General features: G+C 54.4%; 1 protein-coding gene across 2 annotated transcripts in view; it reads right to left on the bottom strand.

The window, feature by feature from the left end:
• LOC146073558 (solute carrier organic anion transporter family member 1C1-like) overlaps window positions 1–24,145 on the bottom strand; it is an 88,236-nt gene that overhangs the window by 18,512 nt on the left and 45,579 nt on the right. For both annotated transcript variants that reach the window (XM_083180753.1, XM_083180755.1), the window contains 5 exons: window positions 16,428–16,526; window positions 15,759–15,974; window positions 15,385–15,549; window positions 13,540–13,735; window positions 12,513–12,678 (listed from right to left, as the gene is read on the bottom strand). In XM_083180753.1, the coding sequence (XP_083036879.1) occupies window positions 12,513–12,678; window positions 13,540–13,735; window positions 15,385–15,549; window positions 15,759–15,974; window positions 16,428–16,526 (842 nt within the window). The remainder of the gene's footprint in view (window positions 1–12,512; window positions 12,679–13,539; window positions 13,736–15,384; window positions 15,550–15,758; window positions 15,975–16,427; window positions 16,527–24,145) is intronic.

Raw genomic sequence — 24,145 nt, 5'->3', positions numbered from 1 at the left:
TTTCTTCAGCAGCTTGCAGTCGTGCAGTCACAGCCCAGCAGCGTTTACACAGCTAAGTGCCTGTCTGTATAACTTTTGGATTTATTCCCGTGTGCTTTAACAGCATGTCCCGTCCCCGCCGCTCAGCTCCCCCTCCCCGGCGCTTCCTGGATGACTACCTGCCCATCCAGGCTTCCAACATGCCTACCCCCCTGGCTCCCACCTCAGGGGGTGCCCCGGCCTTGATGCCAATTCCCCCGCCCGCCCCTGGGGCTCTCAGCCAGCTCCCCCCCCCCCACCGGAGAGTTTACTCACGACCTCGTGTTTCCGGGGCCTGATCCGGACTCATCCGGATCTGGCCCGGCCGCGGCTGGCTGTGCGGTGGCCCCGGCTCCCCCTCCCTCCCCCTTGGTCACCGCAGCGGGCGCTCTCCTAGCGCCCGCTGCCTCACCGTACGATCCCCCGCCGGCTAGGCCGGAGCCTGAGGCGGATGACGCCACAGCGCGCAGGGGGGTGCAGGCCTATGACGCGGCGGATGGCACTTCCGTCCGCGCGTCTTTACACGATCCCAGGTTCTCCGGGGCGGGCGCCCAGTCAATGCTCGCGCAGGGAGCGCATCTCCCGGGCGCCCCGTCCACCACACCATCAATCATAAATGTTTGCGGAGGTGCCAGCGCCACAATTCAGGATGGCGGCACCCGGCTCCCGGGTGCATGGTCACCCGGGGGCGCCTCCGCCAGTCAGGCCCCGCCCCCACCTCTGTCCCCGGCATACCAGATAAGGGGCCTCATTCAGCTCCCAGCCGGGGCCGGCCCCAACATCCCAGGAACTGCCACACGGCTGCCGGTCCCACCCACCTATGAAAGCCCGGTGTTACAGGCCCCTCCAGGGCCTGGGGACGGGTACCCCTTCCCGTCCACCCCACTAAGGGGGCTGCGGGCACCATCAGCGCCCGTCCCTGCCCCGGGGGGAATACAGTCACTGGTGACCCCCACCATTGCTGCCCAGGGAGTGCCGAACATTCCTGCCCCCCCCCCCCCCTGGCTCCCTCGTCCCCAGCCGGGGAGCCGGGGGTCCGCCACCCGCACCACAACGTGCCCCAACGGGCACGGTGTGGAATGCCGCGGCCCCCGCTGCGCCAGCCTCTGGCGTGGTCCAACTGGTGTCGGCCCAGTCCTCAGTGTCTGCCACTTTCGCGATCCCCCTCCGTCCTTCACCTGCGCAGGGATACGGGCAGGGGGAGTGGTTCCAACCCAGCATGGCTGCCTGGCAGACCTACTCCTCCCAGCAGCAGTCTCTCCCGGTGTCAATGACACCATCTTTTGCTCCGTCCCATTACCCGCGTTTCCCCCCCCATTACGGTCCCCAGCCCACGTGGTCCTTCAACTCCCAGCTGGGGTCCGCGCATTCGCAGGCAACCCCGGGTTACCCCTGTTACGGCCCCCCTGGTTCCTGGCAACAGCAGAACTTTTGGCAGCAGGCCCACCCCTTTGGGCCCCCTCCTGCCTCTTCATACCCCCCTTGGGCCCCGCCGTTCAATGCGCATGTGGGAAGCGGATCCGCATCAGCTTCCACCCCCCCCATACCCCCCCATGCTGCAGTCCATGGCAGGGCCGCCGCTGCGGCCCCTCGATAGCGTGGCTAATTCATCGGTTAACTTTTCATCTTTTGTTTCCTCAGAAGTTTCTTCCAGGTGGCCGGCTCCAGCCACCACTACCTCTTTACCATCCAACATGGATCCGAGCGGGAATGTTGCTCCACCTATACCCGCGATCCTTCCCGGGGCCCAGCCGGCCCTCTTGCCTTCGCCTCCCGTGATCCCGGAAGCGGCTGTCGAGGGCGTCGGGTCAGCACGTCCGTCTGCCGAAGTCCAGACATCCGGTACATCCACCGTCCTTCCTTCCCCTGTGAGGTCGAGAACCGCCGATGTGGTTGAGGCCGGGACTTCCGCTTTGCCAGCGGCAGAAGTGCTCCCGTCAGGATCAGGTGAGATTACTGCTGCACGCACATCCACATCTGGGTCATCGGGTACTGACAGCTCAGCCAGCAGCGACGAGTCAGGCCTAGAGGGGCGCCCGCATAAAATTAGAAAGTTGATCGCGCGGGCGGTGGCAAAGAAATTAGGGAAGGCCAGCGCGCCTAAGAAGGCAGCGGTTCCGAAGGAACCGCCCTTGCACGCGGAGATGGTTCATTGCTCCAACACTGCGGTTACCAGGGGCCTGCGCAAAAGGGTATGCGATAAGATCAAGGAGGGTAAATTTGTACAAGTACAAGGGGTATGCCTGGAGGGATTACGACAACAAGTTCCGTCGCAACCAAGAGGGTAACACCACCTTACCCCTCGGTTTCAAGGACGTGGAGATCTGGCTGGAAGTCACCGGCCAGATCACCACGTCCGAATCATCGGTCAAGAAGCCCTTTCCAGGGAAGAAGGGGGCAACGCCCCCTTCCAACAAGGGAAAGTGCTTCGCGTTCAATGATTCCAAATGCACACGCGGCGCCAGTTGCCGTTTTAGACACGCCTGCCGAGTGTGTGATGGAGGCCACCCCTCTAAGGATTGTAAGTCCGCCGATGCTGCAGCGTCCCGCAGTGAGCCCGCTGCAGTCGCTAAGTAAGGCCCAATCACCTGTTCGGGTGCCCGCGTTGGCTCTTTGGCTGGCACGGTACCCCAACAGGCCGAACGCGGAATTCCTCCTAGAGGATTTCACTTCGGGTTTTCGTTTGCCCATAGGGGAGGGAGTGACGGTTATCTCACACAGGAATTTGCGTTCGGCTACGGAGTTGCCCCATGTGGTGAGACAGAAGGTGGACGCGGAAATTGCATTGGGTCGCATGTGCGGCCCATTTGTCTCTCAGCCTTTAACCGACTTGTGCATCTCCCCAGTAGGGGTGGTGCCCAAGAGGGTGCCCGGTAAGTACCGGTTAATCCAGCACCTGTCTTACCCACACGGGCGGTCCGTTAATGACGCCATTCCTGCCGAGCTTTGCCGGGTTCGTTACCAGCTTTTCGATGAGGCCCTGGACGTAATCCGGGGTTTCGGCCCAGAAGCCCTTTTGGCCAAACTTGATGTGGAATCCGCTTTCCGCCTCTTGCCCCTCCATCCCACGTCATTTCGATTCATGGGTTTCCGGTTGGAGGGTCGTTTCTATATTGACCGTTGCCTGCCCATGGGTTGTTCCATCTCGTGTGCCTACTTCGAGAAATGTAGTACTTTTCTCCACTGGTGTATTCAGGAGGGAACCGGCCATAGGGGCATCGCCCATTACTTGGACGACTTTCTTTTTGTGGGCACACGAGATGGTTCGGCTTGCCAGGAGTTGCTCGCCTTCGCGGGGTCGCTATTTCAAGACCTGGGAGTGCCCGTGGCGGACGACAAGACGGAGGGCCCCTCCACTTGTCTGTCCTACCTGGGGATTGAGGTTGATACGGCTGCTGGTTGTTGCCGCCTCCCGGCTGACAAGGTCTCTCGTCTTCAGGGGCAGTTGAACGAATGTCTTCGGTCAGTTAGAATTAGACTACGCCAAGCGCAGTCCCTGCTTGGGTCCCTGAACTTTGCTTGCCGGGTTATCCCTATGGGGTGGGTTTTTTGTAGGAAGCTTGAGAGGGCCACGGCGGGGATTTCCAACCCTCACCACACCATTCGCTTGTCTGGCGAGATTAAGGGCGACCTCCGAGTGTGGTCCTCCTTTTTGGAGGATTTCAATCGAGAGTTGTTGTGGCCATCACGGCCGGTGTCCAGCTTACGGTTGCAGCTGCACACGGACGCAGCCGGTTCAGCCGGCTTTGGCGCATACTTCCAAGGCGAATGGTGCGTTGGGTCTTGGCCCCCTTCGTGGGTCTCCCGGGGCTTTACCAGGAATCTGCTTCTTCTTGAGCTGTTTCCCATTATTGTTGCAGTAGAATTGTGGGCAACGCAATTGTCCGGCAGGACGATTGTTTTTTGGTGCGACAACATGGGGGTAGTTCAGGCAATTAATAATCAGCGGGCGTCCTCGCCGCAGGCTTTGCGGCTGCTGCGTTATCTAGTGCTTACATGCTTGCGTGCCCAGATTGATTTTTCTGCATCCCACGTGCCAGGCGTGGATAATTGTATTGCCGATGCCCTTTCCCGTTTTGACTTCCCACGCTTTCGGGAGCTAGCGCCAGCAGCGTCTTCGGTAGGTCTTACATGCCCGCATTCTGTCTGGCAGATTATAGAACAGGGATGACGGACTTAGCCCGGCAATCCTTGGCACCTTCTACCCGTCGGGCCTACTTTGCTGCCTGGCAAGACTGGGAAGCACACCGCCTTAGGTTTACGTTTCAGGGTAAGTCTGAGGAGGACTGCTTGCTGGCGTTTGTTTGGGATCATTTCTGCCGGGGTAGGTCCAGGGCAGCCATGGGTGCCGCTTTGGCGGGAATTGCGTTTCATGCACGTTTGCGGGGAATGCAAGATCCTACTAGATCCTTCGTGCTTAGTAAGGCCTTGCGAGGTTGGGCTAAAGAGCGCCCCCCCAAGGCTGATACGCGCAGGCCCATAGATTTACACCTATTGGGTAGCTTGATGGGGGCATTGTCAGAAATCGCTGACTCCCCATTTGAGTCTAGTCTATTTGGGTTAGCCTTCTCCGTGGCCTTCTTTGGCGCTTTCAGGATCAGCGAGCTGGTTGCAGCCAGTAGGGCTTCTGCGAACACAGGAATACTGTTCACGGATGTAGTATTGTCGGAGAGTGCTCTTAAGTGCAAAATTCCTCGGTCTAAGACCGATCAGCTAGGCCGAGGGAAGTGGATAACCATGCAGGGTCATCCGGAGCCAAGGTTGTGCCCCGTGGCTTTGGCCACCATTTACGCAGCTGCTAGACCTCAGGGCGGGCCCCAATGGCTGTTGCATAGTGACGGGACTCCGCTTTCCAAGTTTCAGTTTGGAGCGGTATTTAAGCGTTGCTTGCACCATCTAGGTTTGAGGGAGGGCGAATATGGTACGCACTCCTTCCGCATTGGGGCAGCCACATGCGCAGCGGCCAGCGGGCTTCCTGACTCTTCCATTCAAGCAATGGGTCGATGGAAATCCGCTGCATTTAAGACTTACATAAGGTTAGATAAGATTTAGTTGTATTGCGCCTTATGCGCTGACCCAAAAACGTTGTTTACTCGCTGGTTTTGGAACAGCTAGTGTTCCGGAATCAGGGGTGTGAAGGGCTTTCTTGCTTTTTTTTACCTCCGTGGGTCCTCAGTAATTTCAATTCGGCCCACCTCCCCCTTCCGGGACACACGAGAGGTTTTTATCAAGTTTTCGACTTCACTTGGGTCCACTGTTACTAACTTACCTGCTGTACTAACCTTTGGAATGTATAATTTCTGATGCTAGGACCTTTTTCTTTCAGCTTCCCCTTCAATACCCCCAGGACAGATGTGGGTAGTGGGACATTCTTTTGTATTTTGGGCCGAACGGCACCCTTTAGCTAGGAGAGCTTCTGAATTGTCCGGTGGACGGCTAGTGAGATGGTTTGGGGTCAGGGGTCTTAAGTGGTCCGGTCTATTGCCCTTATTGCTGAGTGAGGAGAGGGCTTGGGGTCGCCCCGCCATAATAGCTATTCACCTGGGTGGGAACGATTTGTGCCAGACGAAGGGCATGGCCGTCATATTAGCAATCAAGGCGGACCTCCTAGAGGTGATGCGCCTTTGGCCTTTGGTCCACATAGTCTGGTCGGATATTGTCCCCCGCACAGTTTGGCGTGGTTCCATTAATGTCTCCGCGGTTGACAAAGCTAGGAAGAAGGTGAACTTTGCGGTGTCGAAATTTGTTTTAAGTAAGGGGGGATCAGCAGTTCGCCACCCCTTGCTAGTGAGATCTAGTACCTAGTACTTTGCCAACGATGGGGTCCACCTATCTAATTTGGGGTTAGGGGTATTGTTGGGGGATATTTTTTCCTGTTTAAATTAAGTTAACGGACACCTAGGTCAGTTTTCGTTCGGGTGGCATGCGGCGGCTCTTCGAGCCTATTTTTAGTTTGTCTCTTAGAGCCTGGCGGTGGCGGTAGGGCGTCACGGTCCAGCGGTCACTTGTGGCATGAGAGGGCGCTGGGAGGCACTGCCCCCTGGAAAGACGGCAGGGTGTCCTGCCTTTGCGGGGGGGCGCGGTGGGCACTCCGTCAGCGGAGTGTCCACACCGGCCAGAGCGGGGGTGGTGAGACTTCCCAGCGTTAGGTTGTGCATTAGACAGATGGGCCGTCTCAGTCGTCCCATATTTAATATCAATCAGTTGGGGCGTTTAAGTCGCCGCCATTTTGAAATGTGACTAGAGCTGGGCATTCCGTGGCGCCTTATTGCCAGCCCTTTACGAGAGGGTCATACCACATTAATAAATATACTTATGGCCTTTAAATCTAATTGTTACGGTGTCCGTGTCTTTATTGTCTCAGCGTGAGTTATTTTTAGTTAAGCTAGCTTAAAGAGTGTGTTAGAGTTTCAAGCCAAATAAATGTATAGACGCCTTAGATTAAGCAAGGGCTGCCTAAGCCAGAGCGTACTTAAGAGGCTTACATTTTTTGGGTTGGCAGGAAAGGGTTAATGACTGCTAGTGTGTTTAAAGTTGGTTTCAGTTTTGTTTAATTAGCCTTTGGGTGAACTGGAGGGGGGGGCATGAGCTTAGGGAGAGGGGTATATATAGGCAGGTCCTTACAGGGGTACTTCCTCTTGCAGAATTTCTTCAGCCCCACCCACCCTCCCTTGCCTTTGGCATTTCAATTTATAGTCAAATCATTGGTACATTTACCATTATCTCAGCTAAGGCGGTAGGGCGTCACGGTCCAGCGGTCACTTGTGGCATGAGAGGGCGCTGGGAGGCACTGCCCCCTGGAAAAACGGCAGGGTGTCCTGCCTTTGCGGGGGGGGGGGGGGCGCGGTGGGCACTCCGTCAGCGGAGTGTCCACACTGGCCAGAGCGGGGGTGGTGAGACTTCCCAGCGTTAGGTTGTGCCTTAGACAGATGGGCCGTATCAGTCGTCCCATATTTAATATCAATCAGTTGGGGCGTTTAAGTCGCCGCCATTTTGAAATGTGACTAGAGCTGGGCATTCCGTGGCGCCTTATTGCCAGCCCTTTACGAGAGGGTCATACTACATTAATAAATATACTTATGGCCTTTAAATCTAATTGTTACGGTGTCCGTGTCTTTATTGTCTCAGCGTGAGTTATTTTTAGTTAAGCTAGCTTAAAGAGTGTGTTAGAGTTTCAAGCCAAATAAATGTATAGACGCCTTAAAGATCAGCGTCCCGGTGACCCTGCCAGACTGCGAGCGCAGGCAGGTGCTGGCTGGTGAGAGGAACGCAGGCTGTGTGTTCTTTTTGCTCTAAGGATTACCTGTCCCTATCTCCTACACACGAGGGAATACTTTATCCAAACACAGGGAAAACCCGAAGGGTCACCACAGTGGCAGTGTGGAGCCTGAAGGGAAGAGTACCAGTGAAGGAGCAGCATTTCATCCTGCTAAAGAAATCCCACTGAGAAACATCTAAGTGGTAGGAGATTCTGCCCCCGAGAGGTCCGGTGAGCCTATTTTAAAACTTTTTTTCTGCAAGGAACGAGACTGTATACTGTGTTTTATATTTTGTATTTTTTGCAATTTTTTATTCATATCTTTGGGAAAAGTTTTTTACTTATATCTTTGGCAAAAGTTTTTTTGCATATATATTGGCTTCATAAATAAAAGTTTTTTGGGTAAAAGAAGAAAAAACTTCTGGAATAATCTGTTAATTTTGAAAACCTGCGAACCCCATATAAAGAATTGCACATTAACCCAGCGCTGCAGATAATCCCTGTTTTTGCATAGAGATTGTCCATTGAAATAATCATTGATTGAATATTTTCACCTGGGATTCAGCAGCTGCAGGGGGAGAGCGCTTGAGACTGTGTGGACTGACTTTTTTAAAGAGCAACAAAGCTTATTAGGGGAATGGAGAATTTAAGCTACGGGGAGAGATTAAGCAATTTGGGACTATTTACATAAGAAAAGAGACGTTTAAGGGGGGACATGCTCAACATGTACAAGTATATCAAGGGCCAATATAAGGAACTGTCACACACCCTCTTTTCTACTAGAAAGGAATCTAGGACACGAGGGCATGAGTATAGATTAGAAGAAAAAAGATTTCATTCAGCAAGTAGAAAGAATTTCTTTACGGTCAGAACAGTCAAACTCTGGAACTCTCTTCCCAGAGAGGAGGTAACGGCTGGCTCATTAAATGCGTTCAAGGCAAAGTTGGACAAACATTTACTGGAGAAAAACATCCATGGGTACAAATAAGAAATATAATTTGTCTGTAAATTACCAGAACCTACCAAATCAGCAATGGATATCTATACCAGGTTGAACAAGATGGACGCAAGTCTTTTTTCAGCCTTACCTACTATGTAACTATGTATGATAGGGGAATGTGGGCAACACAGGGTGAGCGGGTCCCCACTGGCGGAAGTTACGGGGCAGGAGAACAGGAGGCAGGGCAGTGATAGAGGTGTGTGGGCATGAGGGGTAGTAAAGGTTTTTGGCTGTTGCAGAGTAGGGATGGCCATTGGTGCAGACGCCACCGATGGTTGGCATTGATGGCGATTTTGCACCATGCCATCGATAGTAGTAACATATTACTTGTATAACCATCGATTGTTGTAGCTATCGATGGTCATCCAATATATCTGACTGAATAGGGAGTGAGCGTGCATGAGAGCAGGAGGCTGTATAATAGTGGTATGTGGGCAAGACATTGATAAAAGTTGTGGTGCTGCTACTGCTGCTGCTGCAGAGGACCGTGGGATCACTTCTGGCAGTGGGGGAACCTGCAGCGCGGCAGCTAGGGCCGGATTTCCCACCTAGGGGCGGTACTTGCTTGTGGCGGTACAGGATCCCCCATTCTCACGGGGGTATGTGAAATGCAGGAGCGGGGGTCTGCTGGGAAGGAATTGCCGGAAAGGGGTCAGGGGGGTCTGCAAATTGCGGGAGGGGGGTTGTGGGGGTCAGTGAATTGCGGGAAGGGGGGTTGTGGGGGTCCGTCAATCACGGGAGGGGCGCGCGGGGTGCCGTGAATAAAGGGAGGGGGCGCGCGGGGGTCCGCGAATCGCTGGAGGGGGGCATGGGGGGTCATGAATCGCGGGAGGGGGGGTCGTGGGGGGCCGCGAATCGCGGGAGGGCGGGTGCGGGGGTGCCGTGAATCGTTGGAGGGGTGTGTGAATCGCGCGGGGGGTGTCTCGGGGGTTTGCAAATAGCGGGAGGGGGGTGCAGAAAATTACGAGAGGGGGCGTGGTGGTGCCGTGAGTCGCAGGGGTGCCACGAATTGCGGGAGGTTGCGTTGTGTGGGGCCACGAATCGCAGGAGGGGGCGTCGCGTGGGGCCGCAAATCGCGGGAGGGGGTCCGCGGGTGGTGCCGTGAATAGCGGGAGGGGGGGTCCGCGAATCGTGGGAGGGGGGTCGTGGGTGTCCGGGGGGGTGTTTGCTGGCAGATGGGGGGGGGGGGTGCGGGAGTAATGGTGGATGGTGGCTTTGAAGTAATGGTGGATGGTGATGTCAAGGGGGTGCATAAAAGGGGCGGGGCGTATGCAAATGAGGGCGCGACTTATGCTAATTAGCCGCGGGAGGGGGCGTCGCGTGGGGCCGCAAATCGCGGGATGGGGTCCGCGGGTGGTGCCGTGAATAGCGGGAGGGGGGGTCCGCGAATCGTGGGAGGGGGGTCGTGGGTGTCCGGGGGGGTGTTTGCTGGCAGATGGGGGGGGGGGGTGCGGGAGTAATGGTGGATGGTGGCTGTGAAGTAATGGTGGATGATGATGTCAAGGGGGTGCATTAAAGGGGCGGGGCGTATGCAAATGAGGGCGCGACTTATGCTAATTAGCCGCGACCTCATTTTCATACGAGAATAGACGGGGGTGGCAGTTGGGGGTCTCCCAACTGCCACCCCCCGCAGCGGGACAATGCCTGCCGCGGGTGGGACAGTGGGACAGGACCCGAAAATCGGGACTGTCCCGCTGCAATCGTGACAGTTGGGAGGTATGGGGGTGGGGTGTGTAGAACGTTATACACATAGCACACTTTTCCCTGGGGAGGGGGGGGGGGTGGATTTGTGTATCCTGCGGGGCGGGAACGTTATATACACAGGGGATGAGTGACAGATCTGGCTAAATATATAAGAGATACCAGCAGGAAGTGAGAATTCTCGTGTAGCGATATCTGTCACTGGAACGATCTCCTTCCGTCACTTTCTCTCCTCTCAGCCGTCTCATTGGAGCATTTCAGACATGAGGGAAGTGTCAGAAGGAGGTTGTTATATATCCAGAGTGATCATTATGTGACGCAGTGAAAAAACACTTTATACTGTAGGTACTTGTGCTTACAAGATAAATTGGTGAACGCCGCCACCTTGTGGTTATACTGATTTAAATGCACATAGCGATCGCCTTGTGAAAAACAAGTTTTAAAATGTCATTTATTTTAAGAACTCACAATTGGATTGTAAGTATCCAGGTGGTGTTTCCAGCAGGTGTCACCCAAGACCCTTAAAACCAAAAAAGTCTCCCAGCACGGGAAAAACTCATAGCGTGATATTGTTTTTGTAAAAAATTTAACATTTAGGTACTTGTGAGTTATCTGGGCGCCCGATTTCTAAATCGGGTCGGATCGGGCACATCGCATCGCATCGCATGCGACCATCGGATGCGATGCGATGCGATGCGATGACCCGATTTTTCCATAGGAATCAATGTTAAAATGGACTGAGTCCATTTTAACATGGAATTCAATGGGAAAAAGGGGTCCTTTTTATACCCCTACTATCCAAGTGGGCATGGAGTTGGATATAAACCTGTGGCGAGCGTAGCGAGCCACCGACCCCGAAGCGTGGCGAGCGTAGCGAGCCCCGCGAGGGGACACAGAATACCGTCCCCTCGCGGGACTCGCTTCGCTCGCCACGCTTCGGGCTCGGGGGCTCGCTACGCTCGCCACAGGTTTATATCCAACTCCATGCCCACTTGGATAGTAGGGGTATGAAAAGGACCCCTTTTTCCCATTGAATTCCATGTTAAAATGGACTCAGTCCATTTTAACATTGATTCCTATGGAAAAATCGGGTCATCGCATCCGATGGTCGCATGCGATGCGATGCGATATCGCATCGCATCGCATCTGATTGTATGCCTTAACTTAAGGCATACAATCAAAAAATCGGGCGCCCAGATAACTCATAAGTACCAACATTTATTTAAAACAATACAAATCAACTAAAAAGGTATAAATATATAGAAACTGTGGGTGGACCTGTACATTAGCAAAAGTAGAGGTATTATCCCAATCCCACTCTGGATATATAACAACCTCCTCCTGACACTTCCCTCATGTCTGAAATGCTCCAATGAGACGGCTGAGAGGAGAGAAAGTGACGGTAGGAGATCGTTCCAGTGACAGATATCGCTACATGAGAATTCTCACTTACAGAACTCGCTGTGTATATAGGAAATGAAGAAGGATTGTCACCATGTAAACTGCTTTAAACACTGAAGGCGCAGAAGTCACCTCTCTACATGTACTTTATGGTCCTACGGAAATGAGGCCAATTCGATGACTTCTGACGACACAGCACAGATTCTGGAGTGTTTTAGAATAGATCTTTACTAAACACTATTATCACTTGTATAACCATTGTCACACTTTGTACTATTTATTATTGAAATACTGGGAAACACTAAGTGAGTGAAAGCGCTATTTGTGCACCATATATCACACACACACACACACACACACACACACACACATATATATATATATATATATATATATATATAATTGAAGCAGATAATCAGTGGCACTCTGAGACTTCAATACTTGAAAAAAACTTTTATCCCAATTACATTGTGCAAAAAAGAACCGATATTTCGGGGGTACGTAACTCCCGTTTTCAAGGTGCAGAACTAGTGCACGTTAATAATGCACACCCCACCGGCCACCAATGTTGGTCTATGCCCCCTCCACACTGACCACCAATGTATAGCCTAGATGTACGGCAGCAGCGTGTGATACACTGCGTACATATATATATACATGGCCTGATTACACCCTGCAGTACTCTGCACACCAGCCCTTTATTTACATGCGCAGTCATTATAGCCAATATCTTATGTCTCTCAGTGTGGATGCAGAATATCTTTCATGATCAGCTCAAGGGGAATTGTTCCCCAGCGTCATATCTTCTAGTGTGTATGGGCCCAGTCTGGGATACAGAAGTCGCACAATGCGTACAGCGTCTGTTCAGCATTGCAGACGGGCGGAAAACGAGGGCATGGCCTGAGGACGCATCATCCCACGGGACCACGCCCAGTGTTATAGGCCACACCCCTTTTCTATTACTTGTCCTTTTTTCAGCTTTGGAGAAGTTGGGAGGTATGCGGTTGTGGCATTCCCACTAAGCCATGACTGCGTTACTACAGGCCATTTCTGCGCACAGGCGTTATATGAGACACACCCCTACGGTTCTCACTATTCTTTCCTGGATTAGTGGTAAGTGCCCGCCGGACTCACCGTGTTTTTTCCACCTCCAATGGACGACTTACACCCGGCCAGGCATGCGGACATATAGGTGACGTTGTTTTCCCCGCACACCGGGTCCCAGCGGCTGGTCACACATCTGCAGTCTGAGTTACAGGAGGCGGATAAGAAGTTGTCCTGGAAAGTGTTCAGTTTGCTCCTGAAATAGAGGAGGGGAGACTCCTGATGACATCACCTGATAATAACCTACATACTGCAAGGTACACACAGCTCAGCGCCAGCCTATGCACCCGCTATACGCCGGATGCACCTCACACTAAATCCAATTTTAAGCATTTGCGCTGCTTAAAAGTATCCACCTTCCCTATTATGCATCAATAAAACTGCGACGCCTCCTGGTACAGCAGATATACCGTAGCAAGCCACACAGAGAGCACCTATCCGTGTCAATCAGCCAATCAGCAGTGGTCTCTTATCTGCCATCGCCTCTCACATATAATACAGGGTTTCCGCCACAGTCGCCATCTGTCCTACACTACAGCGCCTCCCCTGCAGTGGTAACAGGGAAGCTGTGCTGTGCAGACCATTCTCCCCATTGCTAGAGGACAGAAGAGCTGATTGGCAGCCCCCCACTATACTTCTGCAAAGACCCCTACAGGCTGCTGCAATGGTAAATACAGAGAAGTAGCCCCCCCCCCCCCCCCACACACACTTTATCTCTCTCACTTTCCCATCATCCTGCTGGGTGACTGGATCATACAGCCACCAGAGAGGCCTCTACAATCTCATGGACATTATGAAACATATATATATATATAGCGCACCTGTCTGTGTGTATCACATGCCTATCTCAGTGTAAGCGTGCGAGCAGGGCCCTCCTACCTCCATGACTGTCTGTCTTATATAGTACAGTATTTTCTGCACTGTATACAAAACTGCTAGTAACAATAATAAGAGATCTGGCAATGGTTTCCTGCCTCTCTTTTCCTTATGGACTGGAAGCAATACATACACAATGGTATATTAAACGCATACTTAGGAAATAAAAATCATGACTTGCCCGTTGTATGTGACCGTTATCCCAGCGACATCATTATTCTTGCAGCCAATCATAAAGAGAAACATAGAGAGGATGAAGGCAGTAAATGATGTCACAAAGACCATCTTACAAGCTGAAAGCAGGCCAAACTTGTACTTCTTCATGATCAGCCCACCGAGCAGCATCCCCAGAGCAGCGGCGGGCAGGGTGGTAACTCCTGAAGGGGAAAGTATGGATTATTGCAGCTAACGGCCATTGTTCTAGTTATCTTGGGACCAGTAAATACCGGCAGCAGCCTCTTGCTAAGTGACTTATTAGTACAGATGAGCATGTCTGGTTCTCAGAAAATCAAACCCACGTGATGGTGATCCGAGTTCAGGCTCTGATCATCCCGGCTGACTCTGATTCCAAAATAAGGCAAAATGTCTTATATCTTGCATTTTTTTAAACGTGTGTGTGTTCAGTGCCAGACAGTGGCATTGTTTTACAGTAACAGTGGGTGCTGCGCCACCTCATTAATAATATAAGCAATGCGAGTTAACATGGATTGTGATCAGTCGACAGACGAGCAGGAGCAGAAAACAAATACTAGCGCTGTTGCTGCCGCCAGCAGAAAACTATCCATTCCCAGAGACCCACTACTGTTGAGGATGTAGCGCACCAGAGTGACACAACATTATGACATCTGGTCAGGTCTAAACAATTGCCCAACATTATTGACACCTCTAAAGTGACTCAGCGCATAATGTACTAAGCCTTTCCAGTACATCACACCACTTATTGCAATCATACTAATCCCATATTTACTAGTTTGTTGTCAGTATTGCAAAGGACAGCTCTGTCGGAAAAAGCTGCCTTTTGTGATGCCGTCTCTTCTGGGTTTCAGGCCAGGGAGTCCTCCTGCTGGCGTTACTCTCTGCACTGAAGCCCAGCATTGCCAAGCTTAGTACATATAGCAAAAGCCACCAAAGCCCCCCCAAAAATAGTCATATCAGACAGTCCCTTTGACTACTGGGAGGGGGGAAAGGGCATTTTGGAGGCCCTTGTACAAACTGGCTTTGTATTACTTAGGCTCCCACCTTGAAGTGCATTCTCGAAAAGAGTTTTCAATGCAATCGGGAACCTTGTGAGTGATAGGTGAAGGAGTCTACTTTCTTAAAATGTGGAAAAGTTGATGTTCATCCAAATAGCCTACAAATTTCATGAGGAACTCCTTTAACAGCAATTACATCAAAGCACGTAAACTTCTATAATGGTGGATTCCAGGGGGGTGAATTCATATTGTGTGATGATGAAGTTAAGATGGATGAGGTTGAGGATGAGGATAATATTGATGGCTACATCATTCACAGTAGAGATCATTCACAGCACTATTAGTTTAGCTGCCATAAGCCCATTGGTAACTTGTTTTGTGAGGGACAAAACAAACCAATCACTTCAGCCACAAATGTGGTAGTCCCTGTCGCTGAATTGCTTGGTTTGTAAAACTGCATGACCTTTTAAATATATAACATACTTGTGACAGAATGGACTGTCCCAAGTCCATTTCGACAATGTTGTAGCACAGAATTGAACAGATGACTAATGTTCTTAAAGAGGGCCAGGTGTTAGGTTTAATTCCTAGCCAGTCACTTCCTATAAAGACACTAAGGACAGGAAGCTGGAGCCCCTCTGAGGTCACAAATGACTATTATGGGATAAATGTCCAAGTGACCGGCTATCATCCCCCTTCACCAAGGGATTAATTATAGCAAGAACCCATTGTTCTACCCTAGGACTGGGGCATAAAACAGCATGGGGGGAGACATCATGACTCATCTTCTATTCATCCCCCTTTATGATGGTTATAATAAAGTGCCCACTTACCGGTTAAGAAGTTGGACTTGGAGATGGACTGGCCGTACTGCTGCTCCATGTACTTGGGTTTGTACGTTATATATCCTAAGAAACTGTTCAATTGCAGCATATTCAGACACATTAGCGTCACGTATAGACGGTTACTGCCCAGCTTCTTCAGAGCGAGGAGAAACCCTGAGTGAAGACCATCAATGAGTTCCTGCTCTGGTTCCGCTACATCTCTTATATCAGATATATAGGCTGTATACACTTTATATACAAACTATGACGCATTATTAATTTATTATACTGTAGCAGTTAATGGATATTTAATCTTTGCATTATAATGACCCTTTAAACATTTGGGATCCCCCCACACAAACACAGACACACTAACAACTCACCTTTCATTGTTGAACTTTTAGGACTTTCCGACTCTGATTTTTCGTTCTTTTTGAACTTCAGTAAGTTGAGGTCATGTTTGGTCCCTTCCTTAGTCATAGTCTTGGGGAGGAAGCAGAAAGGGATCCCTGAAATTAACGTAACTGTTCCAGCCACCAGGAATCCGATCCACCAGGCACCGACCCAACGCGTGTCCTGCGGTGTAATGGTTATACTCTCTAGAAGAGAAATTATATCCTGCAATGTCTTGTACATATCCGAGCTCTGGAGCAAACGTAGGGGATTATCCCGAAAAGTGTATTATTTGCAATAGTGAGACATGGAGACAGAAGTACCTTAAATAAAATAAAATCTGACACGTGATCTGAGAGGTCGTCTTATTAATCCTGAGGGAACTTTAACAGAACTTTGAACTTGATTATCAATTATCCAAATGACCCCAAACTTCAAAGTGGATGACTCTGATCCCAGCAATGACAATCCTAAAGGTTCCCATATGTGACTGAATACAGAGGCCGCCTTTCTGTATATTCTCCATCTGTGCTGTCTTTTTAGGAAGATGCAGTAAGACGATCACATACCTGTATATTAGAACCCTTTTCTGATACACTGATATTTACAACTCTGGCTAGGTGTGTTCATGTTTCCTAAATATACATATGGAGACTTACCCGTGTCCACAAAGCCAATGTCCACGTAGAGTTTAGCGCAGAAAGATCCCATCATGAAGCCCATCATTGGGCCAATTAGCGCCACGGTGTGGAGACATGCTGCCGGACGGAAGAGCCGATTATTCAATGATCCCCGCAGAACATTAATTCGCAATATCTCTATACACACAGGGAATGTGCTGTCAGGTGCCCCGGGGGTATGTGCTGTAGTATGGTTATCTGCCCCGGGGGTATGTGCTGTCAGGTGCCCCGGGGTATGTGCTGTAGTATGGTTAGCTGCCCCGGGGTATGTGCTGTCAGGTGCCCCGGTGAATGTGCTGTAGTGGTTATCTGCCCCGGGGGTATGTGCTGTCAGGTGCCCCGGGGAATGTGCTGTCAGGTGCTCCAGGGAATGTGCTGTAGTGGTTATCTGCCCCGGGGGTATGTGCTGTCAGGTGCCCCGGGGAATGTGCTGTCAGGTGCTCCAGGGAATGTGCTGTAGTGGTTAGCTGCCCCGGGGGGTATGTGCTGTCAGGTGCCCCGGGGAATGTGCTGTAGTATGGTTAGCTGCCCCGGGGTATGTGCTGTCAGGTGCCCCAGTGAATGTGCTGTAGTGGTTAGCTGCCCCGGGGGTATGTGCTGTCAGGTGCCCCGGGGAATGTGCTGTAGTATGGTTAGCTGCCCCGGGGGTATGTGCTGTCAGGTGCCCCGGGGAATGTGCTGTAGTATGGTTAGCTGCCCCTGGGGAATGTGCTGTCAGGTGCCCCGGGGAATGTGCTGTAGTGGTTAGCTGCCCCGGGGGGTATGTGCTGTCAGGTGCCCCGGGGAATGTGCTGTCAGGTGCTCCAGGGAATGTGCTGTAGTGGTTAGCTGCCCCGGGGGGTATGTGCTGTCAGGTGCCCCGGGGAATGTGCTGTAGTATGGTTAGCTGCCCCGGGGTATGTGCTGTCAGGTGCCCCGGTGAATGTGCTGTAGGGGTTATCTGCCCCGGGGGTATGTGCTGTCAGGTGCCCCGGGGAATGTGCTGTAGTATGGTTAGCTGCCCCGGGGGAATGTGCTGTCAGGTGCCCCGGGGAATGTGCTGTAGTATGGTTAGCTGCCCCTGGGGAATGTGCTGTCAGGTGCCCCGGGGAATGTGCTGTAGTATGGTTAGCTGCCCCGGGGGTATGTGCTGTCAGGTGCCCCGGGGAATGTGCTGTAGTATGGTTATCTGCCCCGGGGTATGTGCTGTCAGGTGCCCCGGGGAATGTGCTGTAGTGGTTAGCTGCTCCGGGGGTATGTGCTGTCAGGTGCCCCGGGGAATGTGCTGTAGTGGTTAGCTGCCCCGGGGGTATGTGCTGTCAGGTGCCCCGGGGAATGTGCTGTAGTATGGTTAGCTGCCCCGGGGGTATGTGCTGTCAGGTGCCCCGGGAATGTGCTGTAGTGGTTAGCTGCCCCGGGGTATGTGCTGTCAGGTGCCCCGGGGAATGTGCTGTAGTATTGTTAGCTGCCCCGGGGGTATGTGCTGTCAGGTGCCCCGGGGAATGTGCTGTAGTATGGTTAGCTGCCCCGGGGGTATGTGCTGTCAGGTGCCCCGGGGAATGTGCTGTAGTGGTTAGCTGCCCCGGGGGTATGTGCTGTCAGGTGCCCCGGGGAATGTGCTGTAGTATGGTTAGCTGCCCCGGGGGTATGTGCTTTCAGGAGCCCCGGGGAATGTGCTGTAGTATGGTTAGCTGCCCCGGGGTATGTGCTGTCAGGTGCCCCGGGGAATGTGCTGTAGTATGGTTATCTGCCCCGTGGGTATGTGCTGTCAGGTGCCCCGGGGAATGTGCTGTAGTGGTTAGCTGCCCCGGGGGATATGTGCTGTCAGGTGCCCCGGGGAATGTGCTGTAGTATGGTTAGCTGCCCCGGGGGTATGTGCTGTCAGGTGCCCCGGGGTATGTGCTGTAGTGGCTAGCTGCCCCTGGGTATGTGCTGTCAGGTGCCCCGGGGAATGTGCTGTAGTATGGTTAGCTGCCCCGGGGTATGTGCTGTCAGGTGCCCCGGGGAATGTGCTGTAGTATGGTTAGCTGCCCCGGGGTATGTGCTGTCAGGTGCCCCCGGGAATGTACTGTAGTGGTTAGCTGCCCCGGGGTATGTGCTGTCAGGTGCCCCGGTGAATGTGCTGTAGTGGTTAGCTGCCCCGAGGTATGTGCTGTCAGGTGCCTTGGGGAATGTGCTGTAGTGGTTAGCTGCCCCGGGGGTATATGCTGTCAGGTGCCCCGGGGAATGTGCTGTAGTGGTTAGCTGCCCCGGGGTATGTGCTGTCAGGTGCCTCGGGGGTATGTGCTGTCAGGTGCCCCGGGGAATGTGCTGTAGTATGGTTAGCTGCCCCGGGGGTATGTGCTGTCAGGTGCCCCGGGGAATGAGCTGTAGTATGGTTATCTGCCCCGGGGTATGTGCTGTCAGGTGCCCCGGGGAATGTGCTGTAGTGGTTAGCTGCCCCAGAGTATGTGCTGTCAGGTGCCCCGGGGAATGTGCTGTAGTTTGGTTAGCTGCCCCGGGGGTATGTGCTGTCAGGTGCCCCGGGGAATGTGCTGTAGTATGGTTAGCTGCCCCGGGGTATGTGCTGTCAGGTGCCCCGGGGAATGTGCTGTAGTGGTTAGCTGCCCCGGGGTATGTGCTGTCAGGTGCCCCGGGGAATGTGCTGTAGTGGTTAGCTGCCCCGGGGTATGTGCTGTCAGGTGCCCCGGGGAATGTGCTGTAGTGGTTAGCTGCCCCGGGGTATGTGCTGTCAGGTGCCCCGGGGAATGTGCTGTAGTATGGTTAGCTGCCCCGGGGTATGTGCTGTCAGGTGCCCCGGGGAATGTGCTGTAGTGGTTAGCTGCCCCGGGGTATGTGCTGTCAGGTGACCCGGGGAATGTGCTGTAGTATGGTTAGCTGCCCCGGGGTATGTGCTGTCAGGTGCCCCGGGGAATGTGCTGTAGTGGTTAGCTGCCCCGGGGGTATGTGCTGTCAGGTGCCCCGGGGAATGTGCTGTAGTATGGTTAGCTGCCCCGGGGTATGTTCTGTCAGGTGCCCAAGGGAATGTGCTGTAGTGGTTAGCTGCCCCGGGTTATGTGCTGTCAGGTGCCCCGGGGAATGTGCTGTAGTGTGGTTAGCTGCCCCGGGGTATGTGCTGTCAGGTGCCCCGGGGAATGTGCTGTAGTATGGTTAGCTGCCCTGGGTATGTGCTGTCAGGTGCCCCGGGGTATGTGCTGTCAGGTGCCCCGGGGAATGTGCTGTAGTGGTTAGCTGCCCCGGGGGTATGTGCTGTCAGGTGCCCCGGGGAATGTGCTGTAGTGTGGTTAGCTGCCCCGGGGTATGTGCTGTCAGGTGCCCCGGGGAATGTGCTGTAGTGTGGTTAGCTGCCCCGGGGTATGTGCTGTCAGGTGCCCCGGGGAATGTGCTGTAGTATGGTTATCTGCCCCGGGGGTATGTGCTGTCAGGTGCCCCGGGAAATGTGCTGTAGTGGTTAGCTGCCACGGGGTATGTGCTGTCAGGTGCCCCGGGGAATGTGCTGTAGTGGTTAGCTACCCTGGGGTATGTGCTGTCAGGTGCCCCGGGGAATGTGCTTTAGTATGGTTAGCTGCCCCGGGGGTATGTGCTGTCAGGTGCCCCGGGGAATGTGCTGTAGTATGGTTAGCTGCCCCGGGGGTATGTGCTGTCAGGTGCCCCGGGGAATGTGCTGTAGTGGTTAGCTGCCCCGGGGGTATGTGCTGTCAGGTGCCCCGGGGAATGTTCTGTAGTATGGTTAGCTGCCCCGGGGTATGTGCTGTCAGATGCTGTAGTGGTTAGCTGCCCCGGGGGTATGTGCTGTCAGGTGCCCCGGGGAATGTGCTGTAGTGGTTAGCTGCCCCGGGGTATGTGCTGTCAGGTGCCCCGGGGAATGTGCTGTAGTATGGTTAGCTGCCCCGGGGTATGTGCTGTCAGGTGCCCCGGGGAATGTGCTGTAGTATGGTTAGCTGCCCCGGGGTATGTGCTGTCAGGTGCCCCGGGGAATGTGCTGTAGTATGGTTAGCTGCCCCAGAGTATGTGCTGTCAGGTGCCCCGGGGAATGTGCTGTAGTGGTTAGCTGCCCCGGGGTATGTGCTGTCAGGTGCCCCGGGGAATGTGCTGTAGTGGTTAGCTGCCCTGGGGTATGTGCTGTCAGGTGCCCCGGGGTATGTGCTGTAGTATGGTTAGCTGCCCCGGGGGTATGTGCTGTCAGGTGCCCCGGGGAATGTGCTGTAGTGGTTAGCTGCCCCGGGGTATGTGCTGTCAGGTGCCCCGGGGAATGAGCTGTAGTGGTTAGCTGCCCCGGGGTATGTGCTGTCAGGTGCCCCGGGGAATGAGCTGTAGTGGTTAGCTGCCCCGGGGGTATGTGCTGTCAGGTGCCCCGGGGAATGTGCTGTAGTATGGTTAGCTGCCCTGGGGGTATGTGCTGTCAGGTGCCCCGGGGAATGTGCTGTAGTGTGGTTAGCTGCCCCGGGGGTATGTGCTGTCAGGTGCCCCGGGGAATGTGCTGTAGTGGTTAGCTGCCCCGGGGTATGTGCTGTCAGGTGCCCCTGGGAATGTGCTGTAGTGGTTAGCTGCCCCGGGGTATGTGCTGTCAGGTGCCCCTCGGAATGTGCTGTAGTATGGTTAGCTGCCCCGGGGTATGTGCTGTCAGGTGCCCCGGGGAATGTGCTGTAGTGGTTAGCTGCCCCGGGGTATGTGCTGTCAGGTGCCCCTGGGAATGTGCTGTAGTGGTTAGCTGCCCCGGGGTATGTGCTGTCAGTTGCCCCGGGGAATGTGCTGTAGTGGTTAGCTGCCCCGGGGTATGTGCTGTCAGGTGCCCCGGGGAATGTGCTGTAGTGGTTAGCTGCCCCGGGGTATGTGCTGTCAGGTGCCCCGGGGAATGTGCTGTAGTATGGTTAGCTGCCCCGGGGGTATGTGCCGTCAGGTGCCCCGGGGAATGTGCTTTAGTGGTTAGCTGCCCCGGGGTATGTGCTGTCAGGTGCCCCGGGGAATGTGCTGTAGTATGGTTAGCTGCCCCGGGGTATGTGCTGTCAGGTGCCCCGGGGAATGTGCTGTAGTATGGTTAGCTGCCCCGGGGTATGTGCTGTCAGATGCCCCGGGGAATGTGCTGTAGTGTGGTTAGCTGCCCCGGGGAATGTGCTGTCAGGTGCCCCAGGGAATGTGCTGTAGTGGTTAGCTGCCCCGGGGTATGTGCTGTCAGGTGCCCCGGGGTATGTGCTGTAGTGGTTAGCTGCCCCGGGGTATGTGCTGTCAGGTGCCCCGGGGAATGTGCTGTACTGTGGTTAGCTGCCCCGGGGTATGTGCTGTCAGGTGCCCCGGGGAATGTGCTGTAGTATGGTTAGCTGCCCCGGGGGTATGTGCTGTCAGATGCCCCGGGGTATGTGCTGTAGTGGTTAGCTGCCCCGGGGTATGTGCTGTCAGATGCTGTAGTGGTTAGCTGCCCCGGGGTATGTGCTGTCAGGTGCCCCGGGGAATGTGCTGTAGTATGGTTAGCTGCCCCGGGGTATGTGCTGTCAGGTGCCCCGGGGAATGTGCTGTAGTGGTTAGCTGCCCCGGGGGTATGTGCTGTCAGGTGCCCCTCGGAATGTGCTGTAGTATGGTTAGCTGCCCTGGGGGTATGTGCTGTCAGGTGTCCCGGGGAATGTGCTGTAGTATGGTTAGCTGCCCCGGGGTATGTGCTGTCAGGTGCCCCGGGGTATGTGCTGTAGTGGTTAGCTGCCCCGGGGTATGTGCTGTCAGGTGCCCCGGGGAATGTGCTGTAGTGGTTAGCTGCCCCGGGGTATGTGCTGTCAGGTGCCCCGGGGAATGCGCTGTAGTGGTTAGCTGCCCCGGGGTATGTGCTGTCAGGTGCCCCGGGGAATGTGCTGTAGTGGTTAGCTGCCCCGGGGTATGTGCTGTCAGGTGCCCCGGGGAATGTGCTGTAGTATGGTTAGCTGCCCTGGGGTATGTGCTGTCAGATGCCCCGGGGAATGTGCTGTAGTGTGGTTAGCTGCCCCGGGGTATGTGCTGTCAGGTGCCCCAGGGAATGTGCTGTAGTGGTTAGCTGCCCCGGGGTATGTGCTGTCAGGTGCCCCGGGGTATGTGCTGTAGTGGTTAGCTGCCCCGGGGTATGTGCTGTCAGGTGCCCCGGGGAATGTGCTGTAGTATGGTTAGCTGCCCTGGGGTATGTGCTGTCAGATGCCGTGGGGTATGTGCTGTCAGGTGCCCCGGGGAATGAGCTGTAGTAGGGTTAGCTGCCCCGGAGTATGTGCTGTCAGGTGCCCCAGGGAATGTGCTGTAGTGGTTAGCTGCCCCGGGGTATGTGCTGTCAGGTGCCCCGGGGTATGTGCTGTAGTGGTTAGCTGCCCCGGGGTATGTGCTGTCAGGTGCCCCGGGGAATGTGCTGTAGTATGGTTAGCTGCCCCGGGGTATGTGCTGTCAGGTGCCGTGGGGTATGTGCTGTCAGGTGCCCCGGGGAATGAGCTGTAGTAGGGTTAGCTGCCCCGGAGTATGTGCTGTCAGGTGCCCCGGGGAATGTGCTGTAGTAGGGTTAGCTGCCCCGTGGTATGTGCTGTCAGGTGCCCCGGGGATATGTGCTGTCAGGTGCCCTGGGGAATGTGCTGTAGTATGGTTAGCTGCCCCGGGGTATGTGCTGTCAGGTGCCCCGGGGAATGTGCTGTAGTGGTTAGCTGCCCCGGGGGTATATGCTGTCAGGTGCCCCGGGGAATGTGCTGTAGTAGGGTTAGCTGCCCCGTGGTATGTGCTGTCAGGTGCCCCGGGGAATGTGCTGTAGTGGTTAGCTGCCCCGGGGGTATGTGCTGTCAGGTGCCCTGGGGGTATGTGCTGTCAGGTGTCCCGGGGAATGTGCTGTAGTATGGTTAGCTGCCCCGGGGTATGTGCTGTCAGGTGCCCCGGGGTATGTGCTGTAGTGGTTAGCTGCCCCGGGGTATGTGCTGTCAGGTGCCCCGGGGAATGTGCTGTAGTGGTTAGCTGCCCCGGGGTATGTGCTGTCAGGTGCCCCGGGGAATGTGCTGTAGTGGTTAGCTGCCCCGGGGTATGTGCTGTCAGGTGCCCCGGGGAATGTGCTGTAGTGGTTAGCTGCCCCGGGGTATGTGCTGTCAGGTGCCCCGGGGAATGTGCTGTAGTATGGTTAGCTGCCCTGGGGTATGTGCTGTCAGATGCCCCGGGGAATGTGCTGTAGTGTGGTTAGTTGCCCCGGGGTATGTGCTGTCAGGTGCCCCAGGGAATGTGCTGTAGTGGTTAGCTGCCCCGGGGTATGTGCTGTCAGGTGCCCCGGGGTATGTGCTGTAGTGGTTAGCTGCCCCGGGGTATGTGCTGTCAGGTGCCCCAGGGAATGTGCTGTAGTATGGTTAGCTGCCCCGGGGTATGTGCTGTCAGGTGCCGTGGGGTATGTGCTGTCAGGTGCCCCGGGGAATGAGCTGTAGTAGGGTTAGCTGCCCCGGAGTATGTGCTGTCAGGTGCCCCGGGGAATGTGCTGTAGTAGGGTTAGCTGCCCCGTGGTATGTGCTGTCAGGTGCCCCGGGGAATGTGCTGTAGTGGTTAGCTGCCCCGGGGGTATGTGCTGTCAGGTGCCCCGGGGGTATGTGCTGTCAGGTGCCCCGGGGAATGTGCTGTAGTAAGGTTAGCTGCCCCGGGGTATGTGCTGTCAGGTGCCCCGGGGAATGTGCTGTAGTATGGTTAGCTGCCCCGGGGGGTATGTGCTGTCAGGTGCCCCGGGGAATGTGCTGTAGTGGTTAGCTGCC

This window comes from Crinia signifera, chromosome 4, assembly GCF_055691185.1.
Source record: "Crinia signifera chromosome 4, ASM5569118v1, whole genome shotgun sequence".
In the NCBI taxonomy this organism is placed as follows: Eukaryota; Metazoa; Chordata; class Amphibia; order Anura; family Myobatrachidae; genus Crinia; species Crinia signifera.
The sequence above is the reverse complement of the archived record's forward strand: the minus strand, read 5'-3'. Positions and strand labels throughout refer to the sequence as shown.